The following is a 23,103-nucleotide window of genomic DNA, read 5'->3' as shown; positions in this document are numbered from 1 at the left end:
GAAACCTTAAACATTGTGCATCTGTGTTCCTGCAGACACACCGTCTGTATAAGCACATGGCCATCTCAGTATAGTAATTGTTCAGTGTAGCAGAAACAAGATACACTACGTATAATGCAGTATCATCTTCTCTTACACTTTAGTCTTTGTCTGGCTCGGTGTAAAAAAAATCAATACAGCAAGGTTGTTCTAGTTATATCTGTGTAGATAGTTGCAATATAATCTATAGTAAAAATAATCTTTAATCTTTGTCATGATGCCTAATTATTAAAGTACTACATATGTTTTTTTTTTTTTTTTTTTTTACTAAAAAATATCATCAGAGTGGTACGATATGCACCAGGGAATATCAGCTTAATAGAGTTGCTTAATTTTCAATAATAGTACAAGCAGCTGTAGTGTTTATTGCTTTTATACCGCAGTATTTCTTTTTTCATTATTTTTTCATTTTAATATTTAATGTCTTTTTCTTTCAACCATTTAGAGATACATTTTGAAATGTCCAGAGACAAGCACGTTCCTTTTATCACTGTTCTTGTAGACATCATCGTTCCTTCACTGTATCTCTCTTTTGCTCTCTTTCTAGAAATTAACAAGACGAAATTAGAAATGTTGAAATTTAGCCAAAAATCATGACAAGACCTGGAGATTTTCCTGTGGCACAAAACTTTACAAAGCTCTGACATTGGGGATTCCACAGAAATGCCTCCTTAGAGAAACCTTCCCAAGATCAGGAGCATACGATTATTTATTTATTTTTATCAGGAGCATACGTTTTAGTGTTAGACATCACTATATAGACAATAACATATTGAGCACGTTAAATCAACAGCTGACCAATCAGTGTCAAGAATTCAACAGCACTGTGGTATAAGTAATCTTAATAACCTCTTACACTGAATTATACTCATTATCGACCCAGACATGCTCGACTCAATATAGACACAAATTATAGTCAACTGCCTTATTATTAAACCTGAGCTTCTGTGAGCGCTTTCCCCTTTCATTATACTTAGTGAAGGGTGTGTGATTCGTGATTATAGTTCGACTGACCATTATTAAACGAATGAACCGTTGCCATAACAAATGTAACATTTTTATGGAAAAATCACACACTAGTCTTATTATATATAAGGTTAGCACAGATATTTTTCTTCCTTTTATTAAGAAAAAGTACGGTGCTAAACACATGGTGCAAAATACAAAAACGTTTAACCAATTTCTGATTAAAAATCATGTCAGACTTACATTATAGTCTGAGGTTAAGTGAACTCCGCTTTTAACAGTACAGAGAACAGAGAGAAATCACAGTGGCCTATTTAGAATCAAAAGTTAGTGGAGCATAAAACCGTAGGCTAAACACCCCCACAATGCCCTCACTGATGGGACTAACAGGATGGGGACACAATTTTAATTAAGTGGCTAAGCTTGCCAGAAGCAATTCTATCAAATAAGAGAACACATTTGAGCGTTAAAGTGAAACTTTGCACTGAAACACAGTAGAAATGTTGATATTGAAGTATTGCTTGTATTTGTTTATTTGTATAATGGTGGTAATGTGTTGGTTGGTGCTGCAGTTTCATTATTCCTATAAGAAGCTGCTGTGTACTATGTAACGTAGGATGCTGGAAAAAGCAGATTAGCTTTAAAAGCTTTACTTTGATTTCTTTGCCGTCGTTGTCATCTTGCTCCTTCTTTTGACACTCGTTTTGAGTCGACAGTGTTATATGTTGTTGACAACATTGACAGTGATTTGTGAAGCATTGGAAGTTGATCTGAAGCCGAACAGTGGGATAACTGGACTATATATTTCACGAGGTGATATTTATCGGGATAGTTTGATTTGGCTTAATTTAATATTTTGCTGGAAACATGGACTTCATCTCTGTTGTATGCGGTCAACAGGTATTTGGTTATTTCGTGCGACAAATAGTCCTCTGTCTCTTTAAGCGAAACTCTCTCTCTCTCTCTCTCTCTCTCTCTCTCTCTCTCTCTCTCTCTCTCTCTCACACACACACACACATACACATACACTCACACTTTCTCTCTCTCTCTCTCTCGCTCTCTCTCTCTCTCTCTCTCTCACATACATAGAGAGAGAGAGAGAGAGAGAGAGAGAGAGAGTGTGTGTGTGTGTGTGTGTGTGTGTGTGTGTGTGTGTGTGTGTGTGTGTGTGTGTGTATGACTGATACAGCCCACAATCTAGCACTGCTGCTGTGTTTATCATCCTGGAGCTAGAGGACAGAAACGTCCCTGTAACATTGCACTGGCTTGTTTAAGACAGAAGAGTTGTCCATTTCCGTGGAACTTTTTTTGTAGGACTAAATGCAGATTTTCGGTATAAAAATCAAACCGATCTCTAAACCATGATGACCGGATATCTAAAAGAATATGGGATATCTAAAAGATCTTGGGATAAAATTAACCCAAAAAGTTATTTATGGGGCGTTTGTATGCGCGTGTTTCGAATGAAATGTGGCTCGCGCATGTCGGTATTTGTGCGCGCGGTTAACAGGTGCAGCGCGCGCTCCTAGTGCTCACTTTCCCCGGTGTTACCGGACACCAGCTTTAGTGCTGATGGGCAACCACATCGATAAACTCGCGCATCTCAGTTACGCCGAAGTCCCGACCGCGGAGCCGAGCGGCACGGACGCCGAGGACGAAGGCGCGCGCATTGGCGTGTCCTACATCTTCTCCACGGACGACGACGACACGTCGGCGGACGACAGGACGGACGACAAGACGCCGCCACCGCATGAGCTCGAATGCGTTGTCTTTCACACTACCGCGTGCGTGTACGAGAGGCGCGCTCACGACTTGCGCGCGCACTCCGCCGAGACTCTGGTGACCAAGTTCGTGCCCGGGGACGTCGTGGAGTTCGTGGCCGCCGGCCAAAGTCCCCACTGGGCTGTCTACATCGGCGACTTCCAGGTAGTCCATCTGCACAGGGCAGAGGTGAAGTGCGGCTCTGTGATGGACGCAGGCCGCGGGAGACGCTGCCGGATCGTTAACCAGCTCTACAAGTACGAGCCGCTGAGCGCCGCCGCCGTGGTGAGAAACGCCACCGAGCACGTGGGCGTGAAGGAGCGCGAGCTGAGCTGGAGGAACTCGGAGTGCTTCGCCGCCTGGTGCAAGTTCGGCAGGAGGGAGTTTAAAGTGGGCGGAGAGCTGCGTATCGGAAAACAGCCGTACAAACTAAAGCTCCTGCTGGACGGTAAGCAGGTTCAAGAGCTCGAGTTCCAGAGTCTGGACGACGCGGTGATGGAGAGGAGACGCAGAGACAGGGTTCTGAATGAGCCGGAGGCACAGAGCTGAACACAGGACCACGATTGTGCACCTTGTATCGTATATCCATCAGGTTATAAACCGCATCACCTGTATGTCTTTTCCACATCCAGTCTTTGTTTCCACAGGTTCTCAGTCCTGCTGGAGGTAAATGATCAGCTGAGTAAATATACTGTATATCCATCCATCAATGCACATCATCTGTAATGTAAAGCACTCCAAAGAGCTGAGCTTGGTTTTTGTTGAAGACACCGGGGATGATTTCTAACACTTTTTGGACAACATTTACTTTTTAATACTTATTTTTTTTATTTCATAGTGGTGCTTCATGTGACTAACAGCCCAGATTCTGAACAGACGAGACACCTGTTTTAAATATGCTGTGGATAGAATAAATGCATACAGTACATTCCTGTCTATTCCTTGTTAAACACTCTGTTTTTCATTGTTGATTAAGTGAAAGTGTGTAAATACTCCCCTTTCTGACCTAACAGCCTTGTCCATAGTGTTTGGACTGATGTTCTGCATTAAGCTAAACCATTTACATGAGTACACATGATTGGGTACTTCATCAGATGATATGCTACAGAAGCAAAAATGTGTTGCTTTTTTTTTAACGTGTTCATCGGCTCTGCTTTATCTACTCGGTTTAGTCCACCACAGCACTTTGCTGGTCTTCCAGATGACTAACTACAGCCAAAGGCGCAATATGAGTTTTCTGGCCGTGAGGGACGGCATACGCTTTCTCACCGTGTCGATCGTAGAAGCACTAGACAATGTATGCAGGAGAAGGCAGATAGCATTTCCGTCAGACTGTGTTACACTTAAGCAGCGTGAAAAGACGCAGTCATTTGGCTATACAATTCTTAGAGGTTTTAGGGTTCCAGTTGGTGGAACTTCACAGGTGACCAAACTGGAGGACACACACCACACACTACAGACAATTCAGACATATCAATCAGCATACAACACACATCTTTAGCCCGTAGGAAAACTCAGAGGAAACCCCTAAAGCACTCTGAGAGCATTGGGTGGGGGTGGGTGTGTGTGGTGTAGCTCAGTGTTTAAGCTGTTGGACTACTGATCGGAAGGTCATGGGTTCGAACTCCAGCTCCACCAAGCTGCCGCTGATGGGCCCCTGAGCAAGACCCTTAACCCTCAATTGCTCAGTGGTATTTTTTGAAATAAAAATGTAAGTCACTCTGGATCAGGGTGTCTGCTAAATGCCCTAAATGTAAGGTAATGTAATGCATATAAAGCAGAAGGAATCTATTAATGTGGCAAAATGAAGTTTCTTCTCACATTTTCAATAACTAATTATGGATCATTCCTAACGATATGTTTTACCTGATAAAATATTTGTTAGCGTATCGCAGGAATCAGTTACAAAAACAGTACAAGTGTAAAAGTGAGCCTTTGGAACTAAGGTGTAAGTTTTATTGTGATACAATAATCATGTCCAGAACAAATGTCTCCTCTGTTTGTGAATTAAAGTTAAACAATATATTCCATATTCTTTAAGTCAATTAGCACATTTTGCAGACAAGCAAAAAAAACAACAAAAAAAACGTATAAATGTAAACAGATAAATTATTCAAACTCTATAAATTTTTGAACTGTAGGAATTAATTAACTTTGAATTCATCTCATACCTGAAGTCTTATTTCAATAGCATAGTTTTTAACATCTTCAAACCTCAGCTTATTCTTTGTCATTTTCAGGTATCAGCTTCAAGAAATCATGTTTCAATAAATTTAATTAGTGATTCAGTAATGATTCAGTGAATGTAAACAGAAAGGGTAATTGTTAGGAGGAGGAATGGAACCCTGAAATACAAGATGTGTCTCGGTTACACAATAAACCTTAAATAAAACATTTTTGCTGTGTAATATTTTACATATTGCTGTAAAGTGATTGATCAGAGCGGCTTTAAATCTGTTTTTTATTTTCAAAACAGACCATTTTATATTTACATACATTTTTCATATTCCATTGTTTTTACTTTCAGAAGGATTTTCTGTAAATAGTCCTGATTAGATTTCACAATTCAAAAATCTAATCAGTTCATCTGCTTGTTCAAATAATAATCCCATATGCATCCTACAAACGTTCAACCACTCGTTCTTGATAAATTTAATTTGTTCCCTGTCATATGAAATTGGATCTTGAACTGAAATTGAATTTTGTGATTAAAATAGAATGGAGTAAGTAAACTGTATGTCAACATCATTTTGATCTTTATGTTCCTTCAGCATGAAATTTCAGTTTTCAAGTTGGAGATATAATGAAATAATAATAATGCTCTATAACGAAATTCAATTCCAGAAGCTGTGATGCAAATTTGAAATAATTCAAATCTTGCATTTATTTCTTGTGAAATTGAATAAATGTACTGTCTAAGTTGATGGCAATCATTTGCGATATACAGTATGTGAACATATTCTCAGAACCTTGCCTCAATGACAAGAGAATATCACGGGCACAGCACCTCGTTGTTGTGATAGTCTATGCCTGAGACTAGGCTCTTTATGACCTTAAGAAACAGGGTGTTTTATTGTCCAAGTGTGACGACTCTAGATCTCAAAGCCTCTGTGGGTAAACATGGGTAAGCAGGGGCAGAACGACGTAATTACAGCTGCCACCGCCGGTGAGTAATAGCCATGCACATAGGCAACAAGGCACTCTTTGTGCGTCACTTTAGATCCGGCTCTAATGTCGCCGCAAAACAATTGCCCCCTAACGAGCGCTTCTTCAGCCAAGTGGCGAGCGTGACTGGTGATTGGTGGCAGATTTGTGCTTGTGCAGTGTGTGTAGATTATCAGAACATGCTGGTGATATTGCTCTCGGCCTGAGGGATGGTGCAGGTGGCTCTTTGTTTCCTCTCACAATTGCACTCGGTTATTACTTTGTTCTGCCCTGTTATGACAGAGCCTCAGTGTGGAAAAAGCGTTTCATTGTCTAATAAAATCAACTAGCATACAGATTGATGTATTGAATCTGAAGCGTTTCCTCTTGTTTGGTCTGTGTGTATTTGCACTGTCAGTTTCTCATTGTTGAAAAATGAGCTTTGTGGTTACACCAGTGCAGTCTGGAATCCCTGTCTAGGGCAGTGAGTCAGTGGAAGTGAGTCTCAGAGCACACTGGCTGTCACTTTCCTATTAGCACAGCTGCACGTTTCCTGTCACACCATGTCCGCTTAGCTCTGGAGAACTCAACCTGAGGCTTAGTGCACCACTATGGCATTTTTTTTTTGGTCCTTCAAGCACGTTATAGAGGTGAACATACAGTATATTTTTCAGATTTGACTATATGTGATCACACGGGTAAATTAAGTAAAGGTATGTTTCACTATGTTATGCTGAGCTGCAAGTGAATTCATGAACAATGTGATCGTGTAAAAATGAATGAAATAAATGTATTACGTGGAAGAAAAGCATGTGGTAATAAACAAATCGTGAAATATTAGACACGAATATAAAGAAATAACGTAGAAATTCTCATATATGGAAGTCACCTTCATTCAATTTAATTGAATGAATAAATTGTATGAGGTGGTGTAATGAAAATAAATGAATAATGTGGGGAAAATCACAAAGTAAAAAAATAAACAAATTATGAAAAAAATAACTTGAAAATACATTAATTATAACAAAAATCTATTTAAAAAAATGTGAAAATGTACAAAATAATGTCTTTTAATCCACATTTTTATTTTAATCCACAATTTTAATTTCACATTTATATGAATCATGTGAATATTGATTAGTGTGATTAGGTTCTTTTAGGGGTCAAGATCTCGGCTTATGACCCAGTCAGCTGAACAGCGGCGTCTTTAGGCAGCCGTTGACGGCACGGCGGGACCCAGGGGGCCGTTGGGGTGAGGCAGGTTCAGGGAGCGTCCTTATCTTCGGTCTCTTTGGGACTTCCGGTGTGGGAGGCAGAGAAATTGGATTTTTGTAATATTTAGCACTTGTCTTGACAGGAGGTGTGTCCTCAGTTTATTTGCCATCAACTGGGAAACGGCTTATACTGCACTTCTGATTATTAGAAAGCTGTTACTGTTCCATTTGAGATTATACAAACCTTCTAAAATTCATTTAGTGGACATTAGTGTACCTAGTGCCTAGTGTGTAGTATGTCACCAGTGTAGCTAAAATAACTATTTAACTAAAGCTATACTAGCAGGTAACACACAGCGCCTCTCAGGATGTGTCCTCTTAACTACATAAATTGAACCATGGGAATGATTTCTGTAGGACTGTTAAAACAATTAAGGAAAGTGAAAGTTATGAGATATGACCTTTGCTAAGAAGAAGAAGAGGAATAAATTACCAGTGGAGCAAACCAACAGTAAAAAATTGGTCTATAGAAGTTTGTCAAATGTTTTTTAACTGTAAATTAAATTTCCCAGACTCCCCAGATTTATTTAAGGAACATTATTAAAATGTGTATAATAATATTTTTCTATTTATTAGAGCTATGGAAATTATTATTCCAGAACTTTCCACCAACACATTAGTTCTAAGCTGACATTAATTAGAACCTACTTATTTTTGATTTCTTGAGGTTTGAAGTGATTACATTCAATTCAAGGGACCAGGTAAATAGGCTAATAACTATATACCTTTAATAACTCAATAATAAATATAAGAATGTGAATGGTGGCTTGTAATTTCCACTGCAGTAGCTAAATTAAAAAAAAGCACCCTCTGGTTATACTTCACAAATCCCACTTACTTTATATTACCTTCCTTTTGTTACACAGATCTCTGCCTCAGAACTGCCCCTCAGGCTGTCTCATGATTGGGATATAAGGACAGTGACTATTTTAATATGTTTAGGATAACATTATGATGTCCATTAAATATTTGATATATTGTACACTATATGGCCAAAGGTTTGTGCATTACTGATCATCACACCCATCTGTGGTTCTTCTCCAAACTGTTAGAACAAAGTTGGAATAATAAAATTGTATAAAATGTTTTTGTATGCTGTAACTCTACAAATTGAGTTCCATGAAGAGATGGTTTGGCAAGCTTGGTAAAGGAACTTAAGTATCCTACACAGAGGTCTGACTTGGACTCACCCTCAGTGATTAACTGGAACACCGACTGCACCCAGTCCTTCTCACCAAGCAGTGTCTGATCTCATTAATGCTCTTTTAGATGAACGGACACTAAACTCCACAGCTACGCTGTAACTCCTAGTGGAAATCCTTCACAGAAGAATGGAGGATATTCTAACAGAAAGTGGGGACTACATCTGGAATGCAGTTTTCATCATGGCAAGTGCATAATGGTTTGCTGTTCAGATGTCAACAAACCTTAGGTCATATAGTGTACATTTTATTATCAGCACATACCTGTAAGATTTAAATAAAAAATGTTCAGAAATAACCTGTTTTGCCAACTGTTGCCTGTGTTGAAGTATGATGGAAATTCTGTCCCACTCATCTCATTATTTTATACCAGTGTTTCCTGATCCAGTCCTCAGGGACCTAAAGACTGTCTCTGCTGCAGCTCCCAACACAGCTGAAGCAAACAAACAAGAACACTGAAAACCTGGTTCAGGTCAGGCCCAGACTTAATACTGTGTAAAAATGTAATCACTGAGGAGTTTGCTGATTTTTTTTTTTTTTTTATACTGCAGCTGAGTGTGTTAATCTGTGTTAACAATATACAAGCATTACTTTGGCTTTATCTAACAAATTACCTATTTAATTCTGTAAAAATTGTGATGAGAAAGTTGTAAAGTTGTAAATTAAATCTTAACTTAAAATAAATTACTTCTTACTTCCTGATCAGAATATACGGATAAATAAAGTTTATTAAAATTAAACATGAATAAATCTATGTTTTATATATGTCCTGAATATACATTTTTCCTTGAAAGATCATGAGTAGCCTACTTTAAAAATATCGTATTTTTTTTTTTGTATGTGCCAAATATTGCTTAAAAGAACCTTTTATTCAGGAATCTTCCATTAAAGTTTCGTAAGAAATCTATTTTAGCTCCAAGATATTCGCTCAACCCAGACACCTGAATCCACATGTTCAAGTCACATGTTCAACAGGAAGTTGCATCATCCAAATTTTCCTGAAAAACATTAGAACCAAGTAAGTTCTTTCATTCTTTTCTTTTCAATGATTCTGTGATATTGACCTAAGAGTTTACTTTGAATGAACGCTGATAACCAAAGTCTAGCTTGTTAACTTAAATATACACTAGTTAATCATTAGAGTGGAATCCTTTAGCATGGATGTTGTTTAACCGTGTTGGCTAATTGCTAATTCTTTGTTAAGTCAGAAACTCAACAGTGATTACAAGAAACCTGCTATTATAACAGCTATTATGAGAAATGTTTGATGCATGTTAATGAATGATACTGTTCTAAATATTTCTGCATGATCAAAAATACTGCAGTAAGATGACTGAAGAATCTGGAGAATAAAAGCGAGGATATCATCCAAGATATTAATTTATTATGAGCACAAAGACAGCCTGGGTACTATATATTCCAAACATAAATGGGAAATGGTCTATTTTTATACTGATGTACGTGTGTGAAGGACACACCTGACAAAATATAGATAATCCCCAAGGCTAACACAAGCGTAAAAAGGCTAAAAAATAAGAGCGAGAGCAACAGCAAGGGCCAAATCAGTGTGACTTAGTACAATATGTATGCAAAATTCACATTTAGTCCCCAAGTAAAGTTTTGAAATCATGGATTCACCAAAATATTATGGACTTCGCTAGCATTTCAGCATCATTATTAATAGCAGAGACTTTACTTTTTAAGAGGAAAGAAATAAACACTCATTAAAAGCTTTAATCTATCTTACTGTCATTAGAGAGTATAAGAGCTAGTCATTATTTTGGGTAGTTAATTGGTTTTCATTTGCATAACAGATCATAACACATTCTTTTCTGACATCTGGCTGCTGTCCTGCCTTAGTGCCTCTACAGGTGCCAGACCTCTTTTCCTGCTCCGGCCGTGTGGCTGTCATATGAAAAAATCCCATTTAATCTTTTTCCCCATTTTTCAATGGATATGACTGGATATGTATCTTTTAAGTTTAGCTTGAATCAGACATGATGTAGCCATTGTCATTTATTTTATAGTCTTTCAATCTACAATATTAAAGATGAATCCAATTGGCTCACAAAATGGCTTCAGTTTTCCTTTGAACACCCTGTACTTCATTCAAAAGAAGAATGCCTGCTTAAACTTCTTTATAATATGGAAAGCGTTCTTAATCTGTAACATGAAAGCTATTGTTGAGAAACACAGCAGCAACACTGGGCACAAAACGTAAGAGATATTTTTCCTAAAAGGTGTATATTTATACAGAATGTCTGAATATCACTGAACCATGTCTGAGCCATTAAAGACTACAAAAGTGCACTGGAGTGTGTAGATAAGCCACTAATCAAGATAAGCCACTAGCGTTGACATTTAAACTTTGTCGAACAGAATTGCTGATAGTGCTTAGAAAAGAAAAACAGAAGTCTCGGGTAAGGTTATGTGCTAGTAACTGGAAGATTGAGTTCAAATCAAGTCCTTTATCCTTTATACTTGGTTGCTTTACTTGTAAGTAGCTTTAGATAAAAAGTGCCTACCACATAGCTGGCTGAAATGTAAATGTACCGGTGACAACACATTTCCTGACCTCCTGCTTCATTTGCATTCTTCACATTTTCAGCAGCAATGCACTTGTACCAGCATATTTTGATCACTTTAAGCTTTAGTGCCTGCCAGGTCAGTCACAGCAATGAAAATTCCAGCTTTGAGAGGACTGATTACAATGCTGGGCAGAAGCAATAATAAATACAATGGAAATTCACTGCGTGGGGTGCCAGCAGGATGAAAGCCTTATTCTAACTTGATTAACTCAGGGGGAGGACTTGTAAACCAACTGTGACATGCAGGAATATACAAGTGCTGGACAATGCTAAGGTGACAACCGAAGTTAAGTTTGGGGGGTTTAAGTAGCAAGCAGTCGCCTACTAACATTTATGTAAACAACAGTGCTGGCTTGTGAGGTACCTACCAGAGTGAATTAGAGAGAAAATCATTTTTTCAGTGTCTCTCTACACTTCTCAGATATTATGCACTCCTGAAAAATAATGTAATTACCTCCACATAATTTTTGTCAATTAAAAAAAAAAAAATAAATAAAAAAAAAATATATATATATATATATATATATATATATATATATATATATATATATATATATATATATATATATATTTAGATTTTTGCAAGTGTGGCATGGAGGTGTAGAAGGCAGTGTTGCTGGCTCACATGAGCTCCATTCTTCATGAGCTCCATTCTTCATGAGCTCCATTCTTCATGAGCCTGTGTCTGTGGGATTCTTCTGGGCAGGTTTCCTGCTACCTCTCAAAAACATGCTGATCTAGCGAGAGATCTAGTGATAGAAGGCTAAAGAGTGCAAGCTAAACTAGCAATTGAAACCTAGTGAGAATAAGCTGAGATAGCAAGAGAAAGGTCACATAGTGTGAGAGAAGGAACCTAGTAAATAAAACCTATATAGTGAGAAAATATAACGAATTAAATATACGACCTAGACAGGAAAGCTTGAGATTAAAACGCACTTACTGTAGTTAGCAAAAGCTAACCTCACACAATATAACTAACCTAGCAAGAGAAGGCTAATATAGCAATTGAAAGGTAACCTAGTGAGAGAAAATTCACTTTTTAAGTTAATTTTCTCTCACTTGACCTAGTGAGGGAAAGCTAAGCAAACCTGAACCAGACTCGGTAAAGAATAAAATTTTTTTAATGCTACTGTAGCAGACTAACTTTTTAATACTTGCACTATTCATTTATTTAATGTTGTCTCTAATTTTTACTATTTAAGTTTTTGCTTATGTGATCACATTTAAGGGCTATTTTGAACCATACAGTATATAACACTTTTATGCAGAACTAAAGTGCTCCTTAACTATGTTGTCAACATCAAACTTCACGACATTGCTTTCATAGATACGTATTGGATTGCTGTAAGTCTTAAAATGCACCTGATGTACAGTATGTGCTACATTCAATCAAAACAGAGGAAGGGATGAGAGTTTTATTTAAAACTAACTGGGTAAGTGTTTTTGTATCCATGTGTGAATGTGTCCAAGCAGCACAGCAAGTGCAGTCATGCAGAGTGCAGACACATAAAAGAGCAGAGGAGAGCTTGAGCACAACGATAATCATGTGAGCAGAGAAGTGTGCACTCTGCATGATAATACTGTGAGAGATCATATTCATATATGCAAGCATGCATGGAGTTACAGCATGAATGCCAACAAATCTGTAATGTAGAACATCTATCTATCTATCTATCTATCTATCTATCTATCTATCTATCTATCTATCTATCTATCTATCTATCTATCTATCTATCATGAAAGATAAGCACTAATAGTGAGAGAAGGTACTGCTGTATGTATATTTTTTGGGTAAGTACTCCAGCATACACAATGTATACACAATCCAAGAGCCTGAGCCTTGTTTACTATTTGTGTAGAGTTTCACGTTATCACCATGTCAGCATGGGTTTTCATCAGCTTTCATCTCACCTCTCAAAAACATGCTAGTAGGATTGGCTAGTCTAAATTGCCCCTAGGTGTGTGTGTGTGTGTGTGTGTGTGTGTGTGTGTGTGTGTGTGTGTGTGTGTGTGTGTGTCTGTGTCTGTGTCTGTGTGTGTGTGTGTGTGTATGTATGTGTGTCTGTGTGTGTGTGTGTGTGTGTGTGTGAGAGAGAGAGAGACAGAGAGAAAATGAGAGAGAGATATTGATGCCATGTGATGGGCTGCTTTACTGCTTTATATGCAGTGTTCCTAGAATAGGCTCCAGATCAACTACAAACCTGACTAGAATAAAGTGTTTACTAAAAAAATTTATGCTAAAAAAAATCAAACTGTTACAAAAAATATGTATTCAATGCTTGAGGCTCTGTCAATATCTCTAACTCCACTATTAATGCAATTCTAATTTGTTATTGGAATCCTGGATATTATAAAACAAATGTTTGCAGCTGTGATAAAGCTTTATTAATGACTTGTCTTGTCTCAGGTCCACAACATCGAACCTAACTACAAAATCATCTAAATGATTAAAACATTCCGCAGCGTGTTATTCTAAAATAATTACAACACTGATTGATTGCCATTGATTATTTTTCCATAAAAGCACACTCCTTTGTGTTTTATTACCCATTTCACTATTTTACAATATTACCAGGATAATAAAAAAGAAACATATAAATTTAACTTCAAGGATTGAAAGTTTGATGTAAAAGAGTAACAAGTGTTAGTTATGGAAATATTGAAAATGAATCGAAAGACAGATTAAACATTAGTTTCAGCTTTAGTCATGAAGATAAAATGAACATGATTAAATCAGCCATTCCTAATATACTACACTGGCACTGGAAGAGCCAGATCTTTCCTATTTTTCCCCCCATCTTTATATTATTCAGGCAGTCATGTTAGAATTCAGTGTATTGCATTTTGGACCTCCTGCAGTCCAGTTTCCCCCTGAGAACCAGAGCTCGTCTCAAACGCAGGAGCAGCGCTGTTGAATACCAAGCACTGAATCATATTGGTTCCAATTATACCAAACAAAAATCACTGCCTCCCTGCAAAAACCTAGCCCATTGTGCTCACTACAGGCACCACAAGGAAGACTTTCACTCCAGCAAGTCACTACAGCATTGGATGAGATGAATGATTTATTTGTGAAGTTTCGACGTTGCCCAGCAGTGAATGCCTCAGGTGAATTTTGAGTCATGAGTACTTGAAGCTTCAATCCCAAGGTCAAATCCTCACAGGGCAGAATATTCCTAGATGTGCTTAGTGCTCTAAGCGGCTGTTCATGGTGGGAAAGCTTTGTAACTCAAAGTCCAATAACAGTCAATAACAAAAGCATGGTTGCAGATTTTACCCAACAATATATCATTTAAAAATGGAGTATATTATTGTATATTACTATTATGTTGATAGATTCATTCTTTTAGCAGAATTATTTATTAATTATTTTTCTCTGAAAGTATATAATATATATATATATATATATATATATATATATATATATATATATATATATATAGATAGATAGATAGATAGATAGATAGATAGATAGATAGATAGATAGATATGTCTTTAAAATAAAAAAGGGCATAATTGTAAGGATAAGCAAACTAAGCACTTAAATATAACACTTCCAGCTCACTTTGTGGTGCTCATAATTGTATAAAGCATAGAAACAAATAAAAATGAAAAATTAAAGAAATAAATAAAAAATAAAAATACTGAATACAGAAATACTGCAGTCAGTATCAAACTGCCAGTGGAATTAATGTTGTTTCCAGCACAAGCCAGAATGATGCCAAAGAAGATTCATCGGTTTAAATTAAAGAACATCATCACATGGATATAAAAAGTCTACACCCCCCGATCCCAAAATCCACCCCCACCACCCCCTATTGATCGATAACTTTTCTGAGATTTCATGCATGCTTTCTAAACTCCTATCAAACCACAACTTCAGTAGTTGTCATGATGTAAAGAAAATCCTACAGAAGCAGCTGATGTTTATTTGGGGTTAATCCAAATCATATAATGAATCATTCAGTTACATTTCAGCATGAGACTGAATGTGATTGGTTCATTCTGAAAGGGTGTGTACACTTATACAACCAGGTTAATGTAGCTTTTTAGTCTCCCCCACCCCCCTATAAATCATCCTTCAGTGTTCTATAGCATAATTTCACATTGAGCATGGAAAAAGTTTTGATTTATCTTGATCTCAAAACGTGCCATTTTAACAGGAGTGTGTAGACTTTTTACATCCGTTGTACATCAGAGGACTGAATAGTGATGTGCACAATTTCACATTCATTTATTAAATCCTCTTCATTTTCACTCAGATACTCTAAAGAGGAGTGTGAAGTGGTATTAAAGCTCATAAGAAATTTACATTAATAATAAAAATCTTCACTCTGGTCCGTTAGAATTCCTATAAATTCCACATGAGGTGGATTTATCATTCCAGTCTTTGTTGTTGGTATTTGAAACACAAATTCTGTGTGTTTCTATTTCTGTGACTGAGTAGCATGGATGGGTATTTTAGCTTGCCTGCTGTGGTCTCTGCTAGCAATGCAGCATTCCATACATTATTCTGCAGAATGTCACACGACCTGGATGAAAGAAAAAAAAAGTAATCCTTGTTTTTGTGCATCACAGAGCCTTTTATATTGATGGCTTCTGAAAGCCAGAGAGATGCGACGGACCTACTCAAAGCTGTGTAGCTGTTTGAAATCCTGTGGTCAGCCAGGGGGGAAATGACCTTCATCCAGTACAGGTGAAGGGCACTGTGGGAGACTGGTGTTGGTCAGACATAAGTGAACACCTGCTGTTTACTTCAGCTGAAAGCCAGCATGTGTTGTGCGCAAAAACTAGAATAATGCTTTGAATTTTGCTCAGCAGTCAGGAAGAATATTTTGTTGTATTGTATTTCCTATACATGTAAGAAATTATATATGATATTTACTAAACATGATGCTACTGTGAACATCTAAAAATAATGCCACTGTTGACTCATGCTTTGGGCGACAAACTTTTTATCCATATTTGACTTTTTCAGTAAATTAAATTTTAATTATTTTTGTAATTTGGTCCTTGTTTGCATATATCAACCAATACTGTTGTTGCACATCAAGTGTTTCTTTCTTTCTTTTTTCTACTTCTTTTAAGAAACTACATTAGCTATATATAACTTCATGTTACATGCTAGCATGTTACATGCTAGTTAGCCGGCAGATTAGCCAGGCAAGCTAACTAGCTACATACAGTATACACTCCAATGATCTCTGCCAAGCTTTATTTTCCTGCTTGATTGCCCCTATACACACTTAATGAGAGGTTGTGTATGATGAGATGAAACCATGGTTCTATTTTTTTTTTATTTTCCAAATATTAATTGGGAGTTTTGACTGGGGAACTGAAACGTTTTCTATTTACTCTGTATTTGATCCTGTGGTCTGAAGTGAAGAGTATCATATATATGCATAAAGAATATGAAAGGACTTTAAATGTCCAAGAATCCTCTACATGTATGTTAGATGCAACAGAAAGAGGCTCAGTGCTAGTGGAAAGTTCATAACCATGTTCAAATCTACTGCACAATGCTACACAAAGGAGTCTTCAAATATCAGTTATTTTAGTTAAGTTTGAAATTTATGGGAAATTTTAAAGAGATACTCAGCCTAAAGCCACCAAAGTTAAAATGCCCTATAAATATAATCACAATCCTACAACTTCAGGTCTAATAATCAGGTGGTGATGATCCGAACCCAGGCATTTTGAAAAAAAGCACTGGTGAAGTAATTAAATGGCTCTCACTCTGAGTGAATGTGCCCATGCATACACTTCTCTCCCTTTATCTGACCTGTGCACAATCAAACCACATTCATTCTCTCTGTGTGGTGCATTCACTTCCTGCCTCATTTAATTAATCCAGTCTTTCTCATTTCAAACACCATCTAACATTTTATACAGTACCACTAGCTTAGTCACAGGATGATGGAAGAAAGAGCTAAATACAGAGAGAGCTACATCATGCACCAAGCTGCTAAAGTAGTGTTGTTTAAGGTTGTGATTGAGTAGTGGTTTATGCTGAATTAACATATCCTGTGAAGTTCAGGTAGAGCAAACTACTCTATGAACAAAAAGCATATATTTAGAACGTATGCAAATCTTTACATGGCGATTGTAACTCCAATTACACAAGTGTTTAAGTTTTTTTTATCATAGCTCCCCATTCACATTATGCTAATTATCTGTGTGTAGATCCTGACTCACACTGTCAGAGCTTTCTCGAGTAGAAAAATCTTAGACACTGTTTTTAGGAAACACGCACAAAGACAAAGACAACAAACATTTTAGGAATAGAAAATATGGACCAAAGAAGTCATTTTTTTTCTACATTTTTTTGGTTGTCAAATGGAATACACAGTAACATTCATTCATTCATTCATTCATTTTCTACCGCTTATCCGAACTACCTCGGGTCACAGGGAGCCTGTGCCTATCTCAGGCGTCATCGGGCATCAAGGCAGGATACACCCTGGACGGAGTGCCAACCCATCGCAGGGCACACACACACACACTCTCATTCACTCACACACTACGGACAATATTCCAGAGATGACAATCAACCTACCATGCATGTCTTTGGACCGGGGGAGGAAACCGGAGTACCCGGAGGAAACCCCCGAGGCACGGGGAGAACATGCAAACTCCACACACACAAGGCAGAGGCGGGAATCGAACCCCGACCCTGGAGGTGTGAGGCGAACGTGCTAACCACTAAGCCACCATGCCCACACAGTAACATAAAAGCAAAAAAAAAAAAAAAAAAAAGGCAGTTTATATAAATGAACAAAAAAAAGAAAGATGTATAAAGGAGAAGATGACAAGAAATAAAAATAAACAGGAGTCTAATATATTGTCAGAATACTGTATTTATCATGTCCAATTCCCTGCCAGTCCACCAGAGGGCACCTTCCCATGTGTATTTAAATTTCTTCTTTGTTGCACTGGTTTGTGTTTGTGTACACGTGTGCTGCATTTCCATGATCAGCTACCCTTTATAGGTTCTTTGTTCCTTCTCCTTAGCTGCTTAGCATTTGTTATTGTGCATAATCAGTTTTGAATTTGTGTTAGTCTAATAATTCTTGTCCTGCCTTTGTTTAGTTTGTATTTTGTTTAACAAAGATTTCCTGCACTTGTTATTTGCTACACTGTTTATTTATGAATATTCTTAATGCACTTAATAATTTGTAATTTGTTGAAAAACCCTTAAGCATTGCAAATCTGGTTTAATTTTTAGAATGACTGCTAATTTTACAGCAGCTCAGAAAATAGCACTTGATCCAGCACATGCTATTATATTGGTTTTATTTTAATATAAGATGTAGGCTATTTGGGCACATTATTAAGTTTCTATTTTGAATTTACAAATAAATAAAGCGATACCATTGATTTGGTTAATTCATAGTGAGGAAAATCTGTTCATGCATAGCTTGAAGGATAAAATGATCAATCGCTCATCTGTTCATCAGCTCACAGTTGGTCATAATGTTCTCAAGGTAAACAGTGTCTATGGTTAAAATGTCCTCTGTTAAACAAACAAGCAAACTTATGCAATATATGCAGGGACCATATATTTATGCATTTCATTTTGGTTTCATTGGCATTCCATAGTTTTTAGTCTGCATTAACAGCGCTTGATATTCATTTGAATATGGCTTATTGTTGTTACATCAAAGTGACAGACATTGGTACTGGATTTGATACTTTCCCTTGTTCAGATACAAAGAATAGGTAGACAAATGCAAGTTAAAATCTATTGCACAGCCTCTGACCTTCATCTGTTCAGTTATACAAATATGATGAATGTAAGTCACATCTGACATAAATGCCATGAATATAAATCTAAACTCTGTATTTATACCTGGAAACCAAATTGCACAATTTAGGTATGAACACCTTACTCAGAATATTGTGCCATGTGTAACATTTTTTAGAAAATGTTCATAAGAAAATATGACACAGAAAAGAGTAAAATGCTGAATGGAAATGCATGAGAAATAGAAGCAACTTTAGGCAACTTTAATATTTCATTATGACTTCTTTAAATTGAGATATAAATTAGAGTACTTTATTAATCCTCAAAGAAATCTGGTTCACAACAGCCACAACACAAGGGCAACAGGGAGGACTAGGACTTAGCACAAGAGCTACACAAGAATTGAAATGCATGATAAATATCCACAAACATCCACAAACAAAGAATGTATATACATTGCTCTGAAGTTAATTACAGACTGAAACAGGTCTCTGTACAGATTATATAAATTATTACAGGTTGGCAGTTTAAACCTGTGCTCATTAAATTACTCTTGGTTAATTTTCTAGATATTTATCTGTTACGTTTGGAAAAACAATAGCAATGTGTTATATTTGAACTGATTACTTGCAGGAGTTATTAGTGTTCTTCACCTTCATATACACTAGTGTGAATGTTGCTATGTTTAGCTATGTAACAAACATTGTGATTTCTTATACATTTACTGTACTTGGCAGACACACTTATCCAGAGCAAATGATATTTTATCTCATTTTTTATGCTCAGGGGCCCAGCAGTGGCAGCTTATTGGATCTAGGATTTGAACCCGCAACCTTCTAATTGGTAGTCCAACAATTTAACAAGTAGGTTACCACATCCCAGAACATATTATATCCTGTGATCATCATGTCTAATCTCAGACGTACCAGTCGTTTAAATCGGGACATTTATTTAATCAAGAGGAAAATTATTTTATCAAAGAGAAAGAAAAAAAAGTTACACTATGTTGGCACCTCTGTTTACAATAAAAATATTAAATATGAAACAGTCTAGACTTGGTGAAAGTGGTGTACTGGTAAAAGCTCTTTGTGCCTTGATTAAAATTACAATTCAACATCATACAAAGGTCTAATTATGCCAGTGATGATTAGGACTTTGGTACCAGACTTAAAAGCAGGTCCACTAATACTAAAGTAGCGGACCGTGAATTCACTTGAGAGTTGTGATTAGTTTTGTATGTTTATAGACTTACTTATGAAACAAGATGTTAACTTGTTAGAGGGATTAAATTCTGCATCAGCCGATGGCTCTCGAGGTAATTCTTTAATTATTTATATTTGAATGCAGTTGAACAAACACAAATGCTGTTAGCACTTCATCATAAAATCTATAAACACACCATGATTATTCTCTCTTTAACTTCATATGAAAACAAAAAATCTAATAAATGGTCTTGTTTCTGACAAACCACAAAAGAGTCCTAAAGACTTGTGTTGAGCTTTACCCCATATTGGAGGATCCATTTATAAATGCTAAATAGTAATTAATTTCCAGGACAGAATCAATCACAAGTCAACTGTGTTGGTTTGCTTCTGACCAGATCCCTTTTTTTTTCTTTCTGACCAGATCACTTTTTTCCTGATCAGATCACATTTTTCCTGACCAGATCACTTGCTTCTGACCAGATCACTTTTTTCCTGACCAGATCACATTTTTCCTGACCAGATCACTTGCTTCTGACCAGATCACTTTTTTCCTGACCAGATCACATTTTTCCTGACCAGATCACTTGCTTCTGACCAGATCACTTGCTTCTGACCAGATCACTTTTTTCTGAACAGATCGTTTTTTTTCTGACCAGATCACTTTTTTCTGACCAGATCACTTTTTTCTGACCAGATCACTTGTTTTATATAAAGTGTTATCAGACTGAACATCATTATAAAGTTTTATGTATTTATTATCCTGACCCTTTTGATAATATCCTGAATGGCTCATCATGAGCTGGTGCTGGTGTCAGGTGTGTTAATTTGCAGGAAAAACCTGAATCTTTACAAGGCAGTGGTTTCCCAGGAGTGGGCCTGAGTTTCCCTGGTGACCTTTCAAATATTTTTGTCAAATTGCTTAAATAATATATTGTAGCCTTGAGTCAGTGATGATTATATGCTCTGAGACAGAATAAATGGTTATCTGCTTTATTTTTTTATTAGGCCACTTGCTCTTACAGCCTATTAGAGAAGCATGGCAAGTACCAACAACACTATCAACAGATGCACACACACACAGGGGAAGTCAGACAGGTGGAGAAACAAGACTCAGAGGCTCAGGGGAATAACATGTAATTAGCTTGCACTGGTAGCTCAGAATATTAGCAAAGATTTAGAAGCAAACGTTAATGAGTAAATTACATATTATTTATCTTCAAGCTTGTAGTTGGAAGGATTAGCCTTTATGTTGCTTTGGGGTTATTACAGCAGGTCCACTTGACACTGTACACACTGTTTTTTTTTTTATTTACCATTCATGTCAAACATGTTTGGGTCAGGAATCGAGACACCATACAGTTTTTTTTCTTCTTGCTAACAGTTTACAACAGCTATTGTTACTCACACAGCAGATCACAAACTTGCATTAGCGCGAAAGCTGCTTATTTATTAAGAATCAAATCTGGTAGCTCAGGCCTGCAGTTTGGCACCAGAGATATTACATCATTACTCTGGTAAATATCTTGTCTCTTGTGTGAACTGCCTTTGTGTTCATCATTAATCTCTATGTTTTTTTTGTTAATGCTCTTTAATAAATGTTACAAGTCTTTGCTCACTTCTGCTTTTAGTCTATAAACATTATTTCTCAGCACTGTTTGTGAGAAAGTTTCCGCTAAAGTGTATTCCAGTGCACATGAAGCTGTTTTCTTTAGATTGGCATGAACTCTAACCGGAAATATGGCTATAAAAAAATCGAACAATGCAATAAATGAAAATTGTATCATGGTACAGGGAATGGTGATAGAATTCAGGCAGTTGGGTCATATCAAAACATAATATGGCTGTAAAACTAGTGGCATTGTGCTACATTTTTTCTGCTTCTTTTAAATTTTACCTCATACAGAAATTAAATAATTAAATGTATTCAGATGTTTTCAAAACCATTTCAGAATAAAATCTGCTTAACTACTGCTTAGCGTCAGTACTGTAGAGCACATTGTGATTTTGCAGCAATTTAAGATTTGAGAAAAATGCAAAAACTCATTTACAGACTATGAAATTTATATTGTAAAAAATATATTTTCACACTAGATTCAGTGTTCTTCAGACTTAGCTGCAAAACCCTGGTGTGGCTGCAGATAAATGGTTTCATTTCAGCCAAATAGGATGCACACTTGATAGTTGATTGGAAACTGATTTAAACATGTGAAATCAGGTGTAGCTCCTACTCGGTTGGAATGAAAGTCTGCAGTCACACCAGGTTCACCTCAAAAATTTGCTTGTATTTCGCTCTGTCCATTTTTTCCAGTTCATCCTGAAAAAAAAAACAAATCTTGATCATGATGCTACCACCACCACCACACATGACCAAACAAATGGTGTTGTATTCAATCTGCACCAAAAATAACATACCACTTTTTAAAGCAGTTTTTAGAGAATTCTGAGGGAGTATATATAACTTACAGCATTTAAATTTCTGTAAAGTCACTTAAAGATTAGCACTAAAATCTCCAGGATCCCTGGTTTGATCCTCGTCTTAGGTTAACATCTGTGTGGAACATTTCCCTGTGTACATCTCAGTTTCCCCAGATGTTGACATACCAAACTGCTGTAGGCTATGAAAAAAGTCTGGCACAAAGATGTACAGAATTTTCATGGTCATATTTATTGTTTTTATATATGAACTCTAAATTTGAGCATGAATATTCTGTATATATTTGCGCAAGACTTTTTTCATAGCCTACAGCAGTTTTTGCAGCTGGCTCCTTATCTGTCTAACATGACATTTGCAGAAAGCCAAGGCAGAAAGTTAATAAAACATTTCTATTTCTTTTTGGGAACTATTTATGTTTTCTTAAAGCCATGATATCTGATTTTATTATATGCAGAGAAACCCAATTTTGAAAGCTTGCCAGATTTCAGCCACAGTGACATTTAACAGCTTTTTCCCCAGACTACATTACTTAAGCTCTAGGATATTTTCCTGGTCCATTTAGGACAGTGAATTATAATGACTGAATAAATACCGTATTCTCAGCGTCCACTTTAATAGGAACACCTGTACATCTGGTCATTGATGTTATCCAATCAGGCAGCAGTGCAGTTTATAAAATCATGCATATATATAATTTCTCTTTGTCGGCTTGAAACGGTCTGCTTTCCTAATGTAAACCGAAACTA

The 23,103-nt window shown here is 36.8% G+C and overlaps 1 protein-coding gene and 1 long non-coding RNA gene across 2 annotated transcripts; both read left to right on the top strand.

The window, feature by feature from the left end:
* Positions 1-2,239: 2,239 nt before the first annotated feature.
* lratd2a (LRAT domain containing 2a) lies at positions 2,240-5,424 on the top strand. Its single transcript, XM_060865691.1, has one exon. It carries the CDS (start codon positions 2,578-2,580, stop codon positions 3,313-3,315), a length of 738 nt encoding a protein of 245 aa, XP_060721674.1. The 5' UTR covers positions 2,240-2,577; the 3' UTR covers positions 3,316-5,424.
* Positions 5,425-13,974: 8,550 nt separating this feature from the next.
* On the top strand, positions 13,975-15,979 carry LOC132842202 (uncharacterized). Its single transcript, XR_009647998.1, has 2 exons — positions 13,975-14,082; positions 15,553-15,979. It is a non-coding gene; the product is annotated as an uncharacterized LOC132842202 (long non-coding RNA).
* Positions 15,980-23,103: the final 7,124 nt, after the last annotated feature.

This window comes from Tachysurus vachellii, chromosome 3 (assembly GCF_030014155.1).
Source record: "Tachysurus vachellii isolate PV-2020 chromosome 3, HZAU_Pvac_v1, whole genome shotgun sequence".
NCBI classification, from domain to species: domain Eukaryota; kingdom Metazoa; phylum Chordata; class Actinopteri; order Siluriformes; family Bagridae; genus Tachysurus; species Tachysurus vachellii.
This window is presented reverse-complemented; position numbering and strand designations above follow the sequence as displayed.

Coding starts and splice junctions, on each gene's coding strand:
- lratd2a (XM_060865691.1), top strand. CDS start 2,578: ATGGGCAACCACATCGATAAACTCGCGCATCTCAGTTACGCCGAAGTC.